We start from the raw sequence: 16405 nt of genomic DNA, 5'->3' as shown, positions 1-16405 counted from the left end.
TTCCTGTACCATGTCAGCAGAGGGCCAATAGATACTACTATAATATAAATAAATAACAGTGACAGTCTAATGGAATATAGAATCTTTTACAATTACAAAGTAAAATTTTAAAAGTCCAAAAATGAACAACTGTTTTCCCACTCAAGAAATGGCATATAATTCGGAAATGTTAAAATCTTGCCCACATCCTGTCATATGGGCCACTTGTGCGTCAGTTTTTAATAGTACAACAACAATAAACATAGAGCCTCTGCTGTGCAGCAAATGAATATACAGTACTCTCCCTTTGAGGTGAGTCAACTTTATTTTTGTTTTCCTGTAGGGCATTTAGGGGAGAAAACATAAAACAAACCAACAATTCCAACCGCTGCCCTAGAATAACCTCAGAATTAAAATGCATTTACTGTGCTTTCAAAGTTAATTTTTTTCCCCAAAGCTTTGTGTGTTAGGGTAGCAATAGAACTATCACTGTCTCTGATCTGCATCTCATCTGTTGCGCTGATCAGCAGTAAAGCCACCCTCCACCATGTGAGCTAGTCTCTTTTAATGTCACACAATTTATATTTAGAAATGTTGTCTGTGCAATTATGGTGCAATTTTACAAATTATTTTCTAGCTACTGGCAAGAACATGTGACCAGAGGGTAATTTATTCTTGGGACTTACCTTTCCAGAGAATGTTGTTTAGAAGAGACAATGCAGAAATGAACCAGCTACATGAAGATACTTCTATATATAGACTCACCATAGCAAGAAGAAGTATGAGCGAAAAGTGAGAGTGTATAGCCTCAAAAGCTGTGTTTATTTTTTATTATTTGTATTATTGTAGCACCTAGGAGCCATAGCCATGGAGCAGCATCCCATTGTGCTAGACACTGCATAGACACAGAACAAAAAGACAGTCTCTACTCCAAATAGCTTACAATCTAAGTATAAGAAAGAAGACAACAGATGGATACAGACAGACGGGAGTACAGAGAAACAATGACATAATATCGGTCAGCGTGGCAGGCAGAAGTCTTAGCACACCAGCAGCCTAACTGTTGTCAATTTTTTTTTTTTTAAGGCATTACGGCACAGGAGAGTTTTGAAGAGATTTAAGGATCTGAAGGAGAATAATGAAGTGTGTACATTTACAGGAAACTCCTCGCAAGCATGAGGGGCAGCATGGGAGAAAGCAAAAAGAGGCAAGAGTCGACAGCTTGATTGCAAATGAGAGATGATTGGTAGGGTGGTAATAGGCTATGAAGGGCCTTGAAAGTGAAAATAAGTAATGTATGTTTGACGCAATAAAGACAGAAGTGGTATGGTCAAAGTGACAAGCTAGGAAAAAGATCTTTACAGCAACATTCTGAATGGAGGAATGGGGCAAGATGGCATTTTGCCAGTCAAGATCAGAGAAAAGGATTTTGCAATAATCAAGAAATGAGAAGTTGAGAGCTAGGATGAGAATTTTAGCCATGTAGATGGATAAAAAAGGCTGCAACTTAGAGATGTGATTCTAAAAGAATGTGAAGACCTAGACTGAGGTCAGAATCAAAGATGATGCCCAGATTATGGGCCTAAGTGGGAAGGATGGTCATGTGGTCTACAGTCCTTGAGAAAGGAGGTAGCAGGGAGGGCTTGGAGGGAGATTGAGCTTGATCTGATGGCTAGACATCTATGAGGATATGTCAGAGACAGGCTGAGATTTTAGTTTAGACAGAAGAGGACAGATATGGAGTAGGGAGGTAGATCTGTGAGTCGTCTGCATAGAGACAATAGGTGAATTTGTGTCTGCAAATGAGATTACCAAGAGATAAAGTCCAGGGGGAGAAGAGAAGGAGACCAAGGAGAGAACTCTGTGGAGGCCCCACAGAAAGCTAGAGAAGGATTGAGGAGGAGCCTCCAAAGCACATGCTGAAGGAATAGTTAGAGAAGTAGGCGAGAACCCGGAGAGTCAGCAGCACAGAAGCTAAGGGAGGACAAGATTTCATAAAGAGCATGGTCGATGGTGCTGACAGGTCAAGGAGAATGAGGATGGAGTACTGGTTCTGAAATCTGGCTAGGAAGAGGTCATTAGAGATTTTGGCAAGGGAAGTTTCAATTGAGTGCAAGAAACAGCAGCAGGACTGTGGACGGCTTGGGATGGAACTGGAGGAGAGGAACTCCAGACAGTGGTTGTAGACAGTTTGCTCAATGAGTTTAGAGGTGAAATGGGGAAGGGAGATGGGGCCATAGTTGGAGAGGCAAGAAGAGTGTGTGTGGGGGGAGTTAAGATGGAAGAGACTAAAGCATGCTGTATTGTGAGCAGAAAGAGCCAGAGGAGAGTAAAAGGTAAAGGAGGAGAAGAGTGCTAATTACTAGGCAGCAATGAAAGACTGGTATCAAGGAAGGATATACAAGATACATTAAGGGCTTGTGTACATTACAAAATGTTAGTGTTTGAATACAACGATGACATGCTGAACATGATTATTCCTGGTTTACATTGACCACAAGGTCTGGTCAGCACTCTGTCAAAAAAAATTCATAATTCTCTTTGAGGCCACAGAAAGCAGCACACACAGAACCATAAACTTGAAAGCAAACTGTGACTCCATGATCCATATTGTAAGCTTATTTCTGTTGCAGTAATGCCTATGGGCCCCTGGCTCCATTGTGCTAGGCATTGTGCAAACACAACCCTACCCAGAAGAGATGACAGTCTAATTAAAATGTACAAATGGTGATGATGCAGAAATACAGCTTTCAACTGGACACCATGAAAGTGACGACTTATCAGCAGCCACAACCTTGCAGCTACTGAGTGATTCCTCAGACAACCTTGATAGCCCATTCCAAAAATAAAGGACATTAATGAGAGAGAAACTTATGGCTGATTGTTAGCATTAATGAACAACATTACTAAAAGCATGAAAAAGTAAAACCACAGTGTCATGAAGAGTACAGCAGCACCAACAGAAGGCTATAGACCAGTTCATAATGTATCAAATATCTTCCCTGCTGTACTAGCTCTTGCTGCATTCACTCATTTAGTAACAATCAGACCTGTTATACAATTACACTTCTTAAGCACTTGTGCTCTGTGGGCTACCCGGTAATAGGACAGTTCTCTACAGTTGTCCCTCATTGCAAATCATGGCCCTACTGGAATAAAGGGAGGGTGTCACTCAGGTGCCTAATGAGCAAATGTGCTACACAGTCTATGTTCTGCACATCAAATGAAAATTTCCCCCTTAAATATCTGGTAATTAAATTAAAAATCAATTAACTTCACACACATTTATGCAATGAAAAGATGTCTAATGTACTATATTCCATGTAGGTAATTGGTCCTGTTTTGCCAGCTTACCTACTAAGATCCATTAATGGGTGTCTCCGTTATCAAGGGCCTTGATCCCAGTAAATCTCTCTTGCAAAAGTTTTTAAAGCAGAAGTAAATAAATTATTAACATTTCTCTATACACCTTCTACACGGTTAACAGAATAGGACTAAAGTCCCACAGAAGTGGTCCAAGCAGACATGTGCAACCAGTATTTTAACAAGGGGCTTCCACAAACATTTTCCCACTTAGTCTTTGTTAAACCCAATATGATGGGTCTGTGTGCTCTGGAGTACTGAGGGGAGAGAGACTAGGAAGTCCATTCACTTCTTTTCATTTAAACAAACAAACAAAGGTTTCTCCTGGCCATAACCAAAGGAGGAGGCAGCACCACTTTGCAAACCAACATATATTGTTTGGCACCTTGCTAGAAATGTTTAGCATCCTCGCATCCTGAAAACGATACTGACTGTAGGGATACTAACAGCATAATATTCATCTTTTGTCATTTGAAATGGAGTGAAGGTGAACAAGGCCTTTAAGAAGACCGGCCAGGATCCTCCCAGTGGTGTTAGTTGTGACTGTTTAGAGTGGCCACTAGGGGGCAAAGAGCAAGGAGGCTGTGTAACTGGGAAATACAAAGACAGTCTAAGACCATCTGGTGTTCACCCCACCATGGTGTGCTCCACATTGCTGTATTTGCAATAATGTTCAATGCTTGATAACAATCATTATTCTAAAATTCAGTGTCATTGTTTGACTGTCCAAATAAATTGCAGGATGTCAACAATAACCAGTGTCCCAGACAAAAACATCATTAAGCTGAGGTTAAAGCTGACAGTACATAGCAATAACATAAGAGTAACATTAAAAAATGCAGATATAGTTATCAAAAACACCAACCATTAGCAACCTAGGAAGTTCAAAGTTTAACAGAAAAGAAACCTAAACATTTGAAAGTGGGGAGCTCTCAGTCAGAGTTCCAGCTACATGAAGGTTTTGTCTGGAAATTGTCTTTTTTGGTCTGAGTTATTTTTACAATTTTGAACGTTCATTAGTTGCATAGGGAAAAAGGAAGCACGATACCCTGTGGTACTCCTGAGCTTTGGAACTGGGAAAGACAACAGGAGAGGACTCCGCAGATCACTGGAGATGAGGGGGAAAGCGGAGAGCAGGTAACTCTTGTAGCAATCAGGAGCTGCATGCTTCCGAGCTTCCATGAGTAGGCTCCCATTAGCCCTAGAGACACTAAACTTTGATTCCTGTTCCCACTCTCAGGTTGGCCTCCCTACAGACCTTCTAAAGTCCACAGGACGTGTTGCAAACAGAAGTCAGCAGGAGGAGTGGACCAGAAGTGCATTCTACTGAGGGCCATGACAACTTGTGCAGATTTTAACATGTCCGCAGGGAGGCAAATATGGGAACAGAAGCAGGAATCTAGGTGTGGAACCTGCAAGAGCAGTGGAGTCAGGGCGTTAGTGGGAAGATGACTTTGGGAAGCCAGGAGGGCTGTAAAACATACCAGGCCAGGGAAAAAGTGGCACAGAACAGGATCTCTTTGGGCCCTCTGAACAAGAGGGGAACCTGGGGAATTTAGGATCTTCAAAGGGCTACAGGAGTCCTCCAGGCATGAGGAAGTTGGAACCCAGCTGCACATGTCCAACTATGTAATCTGCAGGTGTTTGTGGTTGCTATCTTGCCAGCTGCTGCCTATTCAGGGTTGTATCTTGTATAGGTTTCACACACTGTATGAAGTACAGTACCATCTATATTCACTGTTGGTTCTAAAAACATTTTGCAATCTAGACTATTTACTTAAGACACAATTCCAGGGCTCCCCCATAGGTTTCAAGCTTATAGAAGCCAGCTCCTTGCATTCATTTTACTTCTTACTTAAATTACCACATACTATTTATTCTTTCAAGTACACTATCACCAGCTTTGGCTAGTAAAAGCAAATAAGATACCAGGGAGGTGGAGGGAGAGCTAAAAAAAAGGAAAATAACTGAAGTATTTTCCTGGTTAGGGAGGTGCATTTCAGACCCACAAGAATGCTATTTAAATATTATTTTTTTCCAAGTATGCAGACAAGGTAGTGGATAGGTTAGAGGGATCAAGTGGGAGGAAAGAGTGACAAAACTTGACCTTCACTCCCTTACTTACTCACAACTCATCTGTGAAACTAATGCAGATATTTTTTTAAAACCTCTGCAGCTGAATTCCCAGAGCCCTGTATTTTTATATCAGCCAATTTCTCTTTCAGCCTTTAGTGGGCACATTCTGCATAATAATGGAAAATAGAAAAGAAAATGGGCTGCATAATGAGACGTTTGCCAGGCAATGAGAGAGTGCTAAGTGGCCTTGTCTTCAGTGATGCTTTCATTTCCACACAAGACCTACCAGCCTCAGAAGTTGCTAACATTTTTCAAAAATCCAGGATCCCTTGTGACATTTGCAACTAAAAAATTTTTGATTTAAAACTCTCCTGTATTTCATCGGTGGCATTTAACAGCTGAGAAGCCATTTTGTCCTTTGACTAAAGTTATAGAGAACCATGAAATTATTGCATTGTGATATGCTTGCATTGTGTTGTTTTGGTCACAGTGGCATCTATATTTGACATTGTGTCTTTCAGACAGAAAAGTCTAAATGCTACAGAGAGGTACATTTAGCATTCTTTTTCAACCTCATCTCCACAGCTGCTGGCACTCTTCTCTCTTTCTCCCTACCTCCTGGCAACTGAGAGTGGTATCTCTGCTCTTTCCCCTACTTTCCTGGATGTGAGTTCCATCCTTACCTGTAGTGGGAAAATGGGGCTGGGAGACAGATAACAATAGCTCTCACATGGATATGTTTGTCTGCTAAGCACTCCTCATTTTGCCTGGCAGACAAAAATCAGGGAGCCTCATAATTGGCCGTTGTGATATGTGTTTGTGGTCCTGGCAAACCGAATGGAAACACAGTCAGTTATATGGACTCCCCCTTAGAATCTGTAAAATCCACATGAGCCTTAAGAGCAAAACATTGAGGACCATAGTTTCTAAGTAATAAAATATGTAGAAAGCACACAATAGTCAGACCCCTCTGTCAGAAGATAGAGTGAAAATAGAAATGTTCTTAAAAATGAAAAATATTCACTATTCTGTAGTTTCCATCACACATTCTACATGGAATCTCTTCATATACACATAAGCACACACCCATTATTTGTGCATGTCCAAGCAAAAACACAATTTAAAATTACCTTTTGCTTTAATTGGTACCATGTCAGCACTGCGAATAATAAACCAAGATCACTGCAGTTTGTACAGCCCAGTCCTCTCTCTTCCTCACAGCTGGCTTCTCATCCGAGCGCCATTCGCCTTGCCTAACCAGTCCCAGTCTCCTCTCCTCAGACTTCTTTCTCATCCCAGTCTTCTTGCCCAGCTAGTGCAAGTCTCCCCTTCTGGGCTCCCTGTCCAAATCCTAGTATTTCCCCTTCCAAGCATTTCCCATCTCATGCTCCCAGTCCTAATCTCCTGGCCCAGCCAGTGCTAGTTCCCCCTTCCCAGCTCCTCATCTAATCTGCCTCTTCCCCCCCACCCCCCAGCCTCCTGTCATTCCCCATCTGCCACCATTTCCTGTTCGCCACTGGCTTCCAGTCCCAATCTCCCCCTCACACCCCTGGCTCTTCAGCCAATCTCAGTCTCCCAACTCCCTGACTCCTTGTTCCAGTCTCTTTGACCTTCCAATCCTTGTTCTCCCCTCCACATCCAGATCTGTCTCCCCCTTCTCCTGCCCCCACTAGTTCCTAGTCCCAGTCTCCCCCATCCCCACCTCCCAGTCTCCTTATCCAACCAGTCCCAGCCTCCCCCACTCCTATCTCCTTCCCCAACCAGTCTCTAGCTCCCCTTCCCACACCCCCACCACCTCCCAGTCCCCATCTCCTTACCCAGCCAGTCCCAGTCACCTCCCACCCCAGCTTCAAAATCAAGTCCCCTCCCAACTTCTGGACACCGTTTCTCTCCCTCCCACTTGAGCCTCAGTCTCTCTGGCTACTTATCCCAATTCACTCTTTTCCTTCCCAGTACAGTCCTTGTCCTCCCTGCATCTGAGTCCGGGACCTTCCTCCTCCCTGCCTTCGATTCCAGTGTCTGGCTCCCCCTCGGAATGGAACTTACTCAGTCACTCTGTAGGGATAGTGTATGCACAGTCCTGTCAGTACTAGGATGGAGCATGCTCAGTGCACACACAATCTTTGGAGGTTTTAGCTCCGAAACTCTAAGTCTGTATTGAGCATGTGCAATCTGCAATTCCTAAAAGGCTTATAAATTTGGCCAAAATTGGTGTCAAGTATCAGAGCCGTGTTAGTCTGGATCTGTAAAAAACAACAGAGAGTCCTGTGGCACCTTTAAGACTAACAGATGTATTGGAGCATAAGCTTTCGTGGGTGAATACCCACTTCGTCAGACGTCATGCATTATTAAGCAAAACCTAATAAATACAATTTGATGATTAAAACAGAGTAACGTACGTTGTTTTCCTCTCTCTTGCCATGGCGAGAAGCAGACCCTCGTGGTGTTGTCATTTTCAGTTCTGTTTTGGAACTGGGAGCATCTGAGGAACTCAGGCCACGAAGAATTCACCATCCCCAGAACTGGTTCACAACCTTCCTTTGCTGCCTCACAAAATGATCTACAGGGCAGGAGTCCTCGACTGGAGGAAAGAAAGAAAAAAGAAACAAAGAAATCTATTGTTTTACAAAATTATTTCTACTTTTTTCTCTATTTTTTTAATTTAAAATAAAACAACATTATATGATAAATGATTGAAAAAAACTGGCACTATTTATCTTACAGAGGATACAAACAAGAAAGGAAATGATGAATATATACAAAATAGTAAATGATATAGAGAAGGTAAATCAGGAATTCTATGCACCCTTCATTATAATTCCCGAACAAGGAGATTCAATTAAATTAAAAGTTGGCAAATTTAAAAACTGATAAAAAATGCTTTTTCATACAACACAACTAGCTTACAGAACTCATTGCAAGATACCATTGAGGGCAAGAGTTTAACAGGATTCAGAAAAGGATTATTTATATGGATTAGAAGAATATCTCAAATTATTAGAGTAAGGATTAAAAATAGTTCAGGGTTTTGAAAGGATATCAACTCTTTTGCTTGAGGAAATAAACCAGCTAACTAATGGGGATTAGGAAGAAACTTTTCTTGTGGGCAGGTTATTCCATAACTCATTTATTCAAGGTTTCTTGCACCTTCCTCTGAAGCAGCTGGTACTGGCCAATGTCAAAGCCAAGAAACTGGACTAGCTGGACCACTGGTCTGATCCAATATGGTAATTTCTAGGAACCTATGAAATATCCTGGCTTTAGAGTATGCTCTCAGACCTTTCCAGGGTTAAAAGCAGGTACTGTGTATCCCGGTTGAGAGCTGGGAATCTTCAATAGTATAAAGTTCACATTTCTATAACTCTAGTACCATAAGATGTCAGAAACTAAAGCTTATGCAATAGCTGGTATCAGCCCAGAACTGAGTCTTGCTCATCCTCAGTCCCCAGGAAGGGAGTAATTTTTACAGGAGAAATGCCAAGTTTGTGGGAACAAGGAAACAGTTCTTTGACAGGCCAATTCAAATAAAAACGGCTCCTGCTTAAAGCCACTCCAGGGTTGGGAATATTAGAGTAAGTTCTGGGGAGATGGCTTAGTAGGACATATCTGAATGGTTTGGGATGACCAGCATTACTCCTGCATGTCTGTCGTGAGTGAGCTATGAGCATATCCTAAACTCATGCTAGTAAAACCCTTATACCTCTCTACACCAACCATTCTAGTAGAAATAACCCCACAGCGATTTATAATGTACGTGATTGGGAGTGGTTATTTATCACTAAGGGACAAGTCCTGTCCTTTCCCCTAAAGCTGTGGAGGAAGTGCAGTTTCTCAGTGCAAGGTTGGGTGCCTGATTTGGGAACCCCTACTCATTAGGAGCTATCCGCATGGCAGACTGCAGGATGTGGGGAAGGAAAGGGCCAGGCCAGAGGATCTGCCACCATGCAGGTCCTCCACCCCACAGAAGGGATATGTAAGGAGCATGGAGGTCTAATTCAGCAGAGCCCCCAGGGAGGGGCTCTGAATATGCTCCAGGCCTGTGAGAGAGGATTCTTCCCTCTTGCTCATCTACTCACAACCCAGTCTGGCTACTCAGAGTGAGCACGGCAATAAGCGTTCAGCCCTAAGTGACTACAGTTTGGAGACTATATAGGCCAAGATTTTCATGTCCATATGTATAGGCTCCTAAATAAGTAGCCTGATTTTCAGAGGTGCTGAGCACTCAGCAGCTCCTGCTGACTTCACTGTGTTTTCCTGTTTAGTGTATAAATGGATTAACTGGTCAATAATAACAAAGTGATACTATGCTGGGGATCAAAAAGCTACAGTAGCTGTCAGATTACCAGTGGTGCAGGGAAGAAAGATGAATCAGCTCACATGTTTATGAGAATGAGCCTTCTATTTTATAAATATAAAAACTGTATTAGATCAAAATCACAGGAGCCTGAGATTTCAGTTTTCCCCCTTGACCTATTGTGTTGACTAGTGTTTCTGAAATCAGTCTGATGGCATGTCTCTACTTTAAACACTAATGAAGTAAATGTACAAGCAGTACCCTTATCATGTTTACAGGGCATCCTGATTGACTGTGGAGCTGGAACTGGTGTTTAGAGATATGTTCTGGATATGGAACTGTCTTTAGAGATATGTTCCTAAGTCACGCTAAGGACTTTCACACATGCTAAATGCACTTTACACTCTGAAGTGCAGGAATTATCTCATATCTGAGATAAAGATCTGTATCTCTAAACTTGTCTCTTGTGGCACCCTGAGTGATTATCTGTAGTTAGCAGTTTGTTTGTTGCTTGGAAATAAGCACTTACATTCTAAAATAGTACCTTTCACCACGACTTTATGTCATGCTGAAGGCAGATAGTTTCAATAGCATGTAAAAGGTCTGGCTGTGTGCAGAAGAAAAACAAATGGCTTCTGGATTCTTCTGTTGACAGTAAGAGCTGCTAGTTATTAATATTCTCTTGATGTTGCCAGCACACTGTTCTGGCAATTAAAGACTCGCTATCAGAACCAGTAAAACCACTTCAGATAAAGTCATTCAAAAAACACTTTTCCTGTTTTTTATGGAGCCTATTTTTGGAGGGAGAGAGAGAGTGAAAATATGAGAGGAAGCATGTGTGTATGAGGTCTTTCAGTGCCTGTCAATGTTTATCTGCAGAACAGGCCTAACAGTCCCTATCTCGCTTCTGGGAATATGGCACGACAAAATTAATTAACAATTTCCTTCCAGGCACTTTTATTTTTTTTTATCCCAAAATGCATGTATGGGTAATACAAATAGCTTGATAATAATTTGGAAATTACTAGGCTATTAAAGGACAATTGCATGGTGATTAAATAAACCAACAGAAAGTATGTGCTTATGAAAGGTTATAGATGCATGATCATAAAAGGCTATTTATTTCTGGGCAAAATTACTTATGCTTATGAAAAGGCTATATATGCATGATCAAAGTGACTTAGTGCTTATGAAAGGCTATATATGCCTGATCATGTGTGGGCAAAGTTACTCACATGAGTAGTCCCATAGACTTGCATCAGTAAGGGTTGAACAATTAAGTCCATAATGTGTGTGCATGTATATAGAAAATTCTAGAAGAAATAGTTTCATAGATGTTTAAAATGAGGCTGAAGTTACATGAGGCTGAACTGTTCCAATATCTCAGCAATAAATGAGGTGCCATATATCTAAAACAGAACTAGAGATTAATTTACTGAATTTAGCCATAATCTATATAGGCTGATCTTTTAAAGTCCCAACTGGTTATTCAAATTTAAGAAAATGTGTAAATTACAGTATACATCTACATTTGAATGGAAAGATGTAAGGGGCATAATTAATGAGACTACTGACTAATTCATTAACTATGAGCCTCTCATTAGTCTGATAGAGCTCCTCTGTTGGACTCAAGGCACAGTTAAAAGTCCATCTATTCTTTTAACCCAGGGGTGGCTAACATGTACATTGCCAAAGAGCCACAGTATTACCTCAGCAGCCCCCCAACAGCTCCCCCACCCCCCACTTGCCAGCAGCCCTGCTGATCAGCGCCTCCCCATCCTTCCCCATGCCTCCTGCGGCATGCAGGAGGCTCTGGGGAGAGGGGGAGGAGCGAGGGCATGGCAGGCTCAGGGAAGGGGGAGGAAGGAGTGGGGGCCTTGGGGCAAGGGGTGAAGTAGGGGCAGGGCCTGTGGCAGAGTTAGGGGTTGAGCAGTGAGCACATCTCTCCCTCTCCCCCCGGCACATTGGAAAGTTGGCTCCTGTAGCTCCAGCCCCGGAATTGGTGCCTATGCAAGGAGCCACATATTAACTTCTGAAGAGCCGAATGCAGCTCTGCAGCCACAGGTTGGCCACCCCTGTTTTAACCTTTGCCTGGTGGGGTAATGACAGGGTTATTTGTGATGTTTAACAATTCTATGGTTTGTGTCTATTTATTTTTAGTTAACACTGGCTAACTAATTTTGTATTGTTTTTAAGATTTGTACAAACACAGTGACAAAGGAGAGTGACACATTTTTAAAAATATTTTTAAAAATAAAGTACTCTGACAATCTCATATGAAAGGCATTACTGAAATGCATAGTGTCCCTATTTGATCTTAGCATTCACTGTCTAAATCTACAGTCCTCAAAATAATTTACAAATTGCTATGTTGCAGCACTCTGGCAGTTCTGCCATATATTTCTTATAAGTGATGTGAAGAATGTGACATTAACCCTGTGAGATAGTGATGTGGCTATCCTAATCTTTGCAAATGTAACTACAACATATTGGCCCAAATTCATCACAGGTGCATAAGAATGGTGGGATTTACGCACACAAGATACATTAGAAGTTTCATGGGCTGGGTAATTTTTTCAGGAAACTCATATACATATAAATGGACTTATATCTTCTAAACCATGCATATGGGAAAATTTCAGCTTCATTTGGTCATCTTATCCAATTCTAAGTCTAAATGTTACACTGCAGTATGCATGTACGGATAATACAAATATCTTGATAATAATTTAGAAATTACTAGGCTTTTAAAGGAAAATTGCATGGTGATTAAATAAACCAACAGAATGTATGGTCTCTAGAGATACCTTGACAAACTAGGAAATGGTAGGATTATCCAACAATTACTGTAATAATTGGCCCAGTTACAATATTCAGTCATTTGTGCTCCATAAAAATAAATATTTTTGGACAGTGATCAAGTTTAGCATGGACATATTTGCTTAACCTCCTGAAGGATGAAAGGATGATTAAGCATTCCCATCTTGATAACTCTTTATTTACGACTACTTAGAGACCAGGCTTTTTAAAATAAACAGGGAGTGCTGTTAGAATCTTTTCACAATTTATTTGGCACCAACACAGGACACAGAATAAAATTACACAGTTTTAGGGCCCAATTCTGCTCCCACTGCTCTACAAAAAAAACTCCCATTGAACATAGGTGAAGGTAATTACATTATTATGTGCCAGTTCTAACTTTGTGGTTTGTCTTCCCCAACCTTGAAATTCATATCTCAGTTATTTCTTTGCGAACCCCTTGTAATTGCCCCTCCATTGTGAATTGTGTGGCAACAGCAGGAAAAGGGCTTATTATCAAGGTAAACAGAGATTCACATTAACTTTTTTTATTTCTGCAAGAGATGTTATGATAACTTCTAGGAAAAAGAATATAGTTGCATTTCCTTACAATTATTTAAATTTTTCAAATCCAGCTATGGATTTATAATGTGGCATGTGCAAACAGGATTGCTTTTATACAAACTGGGAAAGAGGTAATTCAGGTTTTCCCAACTAAATATTTTATGCTGAAATTTCAAGTACTTTTCCTGATCAAATACTTGACTGATTCACTTGGGGCCAATACTTTGACCTTCTGCCCAAAGGATGATTGTTTAGAACTTACTGAAGTAACAGACAGCTTTAGCATTTTTGGATGGACCTGTAAAAAACACTGTTTCCGTGTGCTATCCCTCCTCTCCATTGTGGTCACACCACTATGCACATGCTCACTGGCCTATGGACTTTAGAAGAGTCAATGAAATTATTATTTCAGACACCCCAAAAGTTAACAGACTTATTTGATACAAAAACTAGGGACAAGATCTTTGGGCAACCATCAGCCTCCTGCTGCAAATGTTGGTAACTTTATTATATTTTCAGGCAACAATTGTCCAAATAGGTTGGGGGTTTGGAGGACACCACAAATTCAGTAGTCAGAGGACTGTGTTTGCATTCTGGTTAATTCTAGCACTAAGGTGTTCTATCTAAGGTGTTCTATCGTACCCATCACTTTAGTATCCAGAGTGACAAATGTTAGCTTTACACATTAATTAACAGTCATAATTAACACCCCTTATGAATTGTGTTAAGCATCTGGTCACAATTAACATTTTTAGTGAACACAAGCAAAATTAGTATTAAACACCTCATCTTTCTTCGTGTCAGCTTTCCTTCCCCATTAAGTAGTGAACCTACACTTTCCTTCAACTTTCTCTTGTTTCTAATGTGTTTTACAGAACCTCTTCCTATTGCCTTTTATGTCCCTTGCTAGGTGCAATTCATTTTGTGCCTTAGCCTTTCTGATTTTGTCCCTACATGCCTGTGCTATTCTTTTGTGACATACTGCTGTTTCAGAAGTGCACCAAAGCACACTATGGAACTTTTAATGCACAGCAGCAGGGTTCATATGACCATTTAGTGCATGTCAGGATAGAACACTGTAGATTTACATCCCGGCATGCCACACACTAAATCACCAAATAGACAAGCCCTTGCTTCCTTACCTGAGTCAAAATCTAACCCCAAGTACATACATGAGCTCAAATGCAAAGACTGTACTATGTGCACCCTACAAAAGACGTGGTGGAGACTCCACTGTTTGTTAGTTTGTTCCAACACTTACAACCTTTGGAAAGGCAAGAATTCACTCCAGAGCTGTTCCAACACACTGATCTACCCTATCCCCTTTATTAGCACGTACAGAACCCCAGTGCCATTGTAAAGCACAGTCACTTAGTGGGAGTACAACATAAATACAAGATGCCTAAAAGGAACTCTACCTCCATCAATCATAAACAGTCTCCAGGGCCCCTCCAGCCTCTGCTCCTTTGTCCCAGATTAAGGTACTTTCTTCCCTTTGGGCTGTGTCCAATTCTCATGTGCAGTGCTGGCTCATAGGAACCAAACCTCAGGCAGCTCCATGGTCCTGTCCCCCTGCCCTGAGCTCAGACTCTGTCTGCTGTGTCTCTGCAGCAGTAGCATATGCCCTCTCCTGCAGGCCACCGAGTCCCTTCTTAAATGGTAATGTGACACTTCCCAGGGGTACTGAGGGTTGTAAGGCACCTCACCACCACCAGCCCAGTGAGAGAGCCTTGTCTGTGATCAGCTCCCTGAAACCACCTGCCTCTGGCAACACAAACAGGCCTCGCTTTCTCTGTACAGTTTAGTATAAGTACATACCAACCCCCGAGTCCTTCAGGTGTCCCTCTGGAATGTTCAGCCTGTTCCACTCAACTCTCCCAGAACTCTTATATCCGCTGTTCCCAAAGCAACAGTACATACCAGCTTGTAAGATTCAACTCTGGATCACCACTTTGCTTAGCACAGCGCACTTAATTTTAAATGTATAGTGAAAACAAGAATATGTTTATCATCAAAGAAGTGATAGTGCTAAAAATATTCTAAACAAATGGTTATATATAAACAAAATCATAACATGCTTTCTAGAGACTAAACTTACCTAAAAAGGCATTCCTATATCTCCGACAAGATAGTTTACCACAAGTTTTTCCCCAGCCTTTTCGACCAGTTTGGTTGAGACCCCGTCTCACAAAATCAAGCCCCACAGGCAGCTTGTCCTCACAGACTGAAGGAATACCTAGTGGTTCTGCTGTACCCTAGATATAGTTTCAAACAGTCATTTTGTCTTACTCCTAAGCAGGATAAGTCCTGCTGTTTTTGTTTTTTCCTCCATTCCCCATAATCTGTTGATTAGCATTTTGCTCAGACAGGACGTTCATTGTGAATGATACAATACTGAATTTGCATGTGACCAGTCAGAGTGAGATAAGCATGCCAGGTGTCTGTAGATTACCTTTTGGTGACCTGTCTTAACTCACAGACCCAGAGAACATAATTTTTAGTACATATACATAACTCTTCATATATTTTCCATGTATATATCTTACAATTATTACGTTGACCAGTGTGACACAGGCTTTCACTAGAGACCGTACATGACATTCTTTTGGTGAACCCAAGGGATCCCTGTATCTCTGTGTCCTCTGGCAGTTGGCATCAAGAGGGCCTTGGATCACAGTAATCCCATCCTCCAATCAGAAGAGGGCTGGCAGCAGGAACCAGGGGCCAGATTTCCAGCCAGTTCTCTAGCCAACTGGGGATCAGGGAGTGAGGGGGTACAGGTGGAGAGTACAACTTCTCCAGTCTACCTATCCCCAGCTGATCAGGGCTCTGGGGGCAGGGCCGGCCCTCACAGCACTACTGCTCATCTGTGACGTGGGGGCATCAGACTACAGTTAGAGAGGAAACTGGTAAATGGTAAGCAATGGTGCAAAGAAATACACCATTGTCTTTGATGTCAACAAAGCCTTCTTGCAGCACTTTGCTCATCTCTATAATACACCTTTCGGAAAGGGAATTTCAGATATGGTACCTTTCTCTTAGATCATTTGAATGTGCCTAATGAGTTGTCCTCAGATTTCTATAAATATCGTAATGAGCCTTCTCCTAACAGTGTTGAACTGCAATTTCATTGCTACTGGAAAGGCAAGATAAAATAGTGGCAAAAAATGGCAGATTGTGTTCAGAAAAGCTTAGTTTTTTCTGTACCAAGTTCCAATACCATGCAATCCTTTTCTGAAATTAAGATGTCCATATCTAGGAAAAAGAGTGAGGATGCCTAAGGACTGCAATAAGGTACCGTATGATTTTTATGATAAAACTAGCATTTTT

The 16405-nt window shown here is 41.5% G+C and overlaps 1 protein-coding gene across 1 annotated transcript in view; it reads right to left on the bottom strand.

Moving 5' to 3' along the window:
- CORIN (corin, serine peptidase) overlaps positions 1-16405 on the bottom strand; it is a 274936-nt gene that overhangs the window by 154320 nt on the left and 104211 nt on the right. Inside the window, exon 5 of the mRNA XM_065405296.1 lies at positions 7818-7999. Within this exon, the coding sequence (XP_065261368.1) occupies positions 7818-7999 (182 nt within the window). The remainder of the gene's footprint in view (positions 1-7817; positions 8000-16405) is intronic.

The sequence above is a fragment of the Emys orbicularis genome, chromosome 5, assembly GCF_028017835.1.
Source record: "Emys orbicularis isolate rEmyOrb1 chromosome 5, rEmyOrb1.hap1, whole genome shotgun sequence".
NCBI lineage: Eukaryota > Metazoa > Chordata > Testudines > Emydidae > Emys > Emys orbicularis.
Note: the sequence above shows the minus strand (reverse complement) of the source record. Positions and strands in the feature narration are given on the sequence as shown.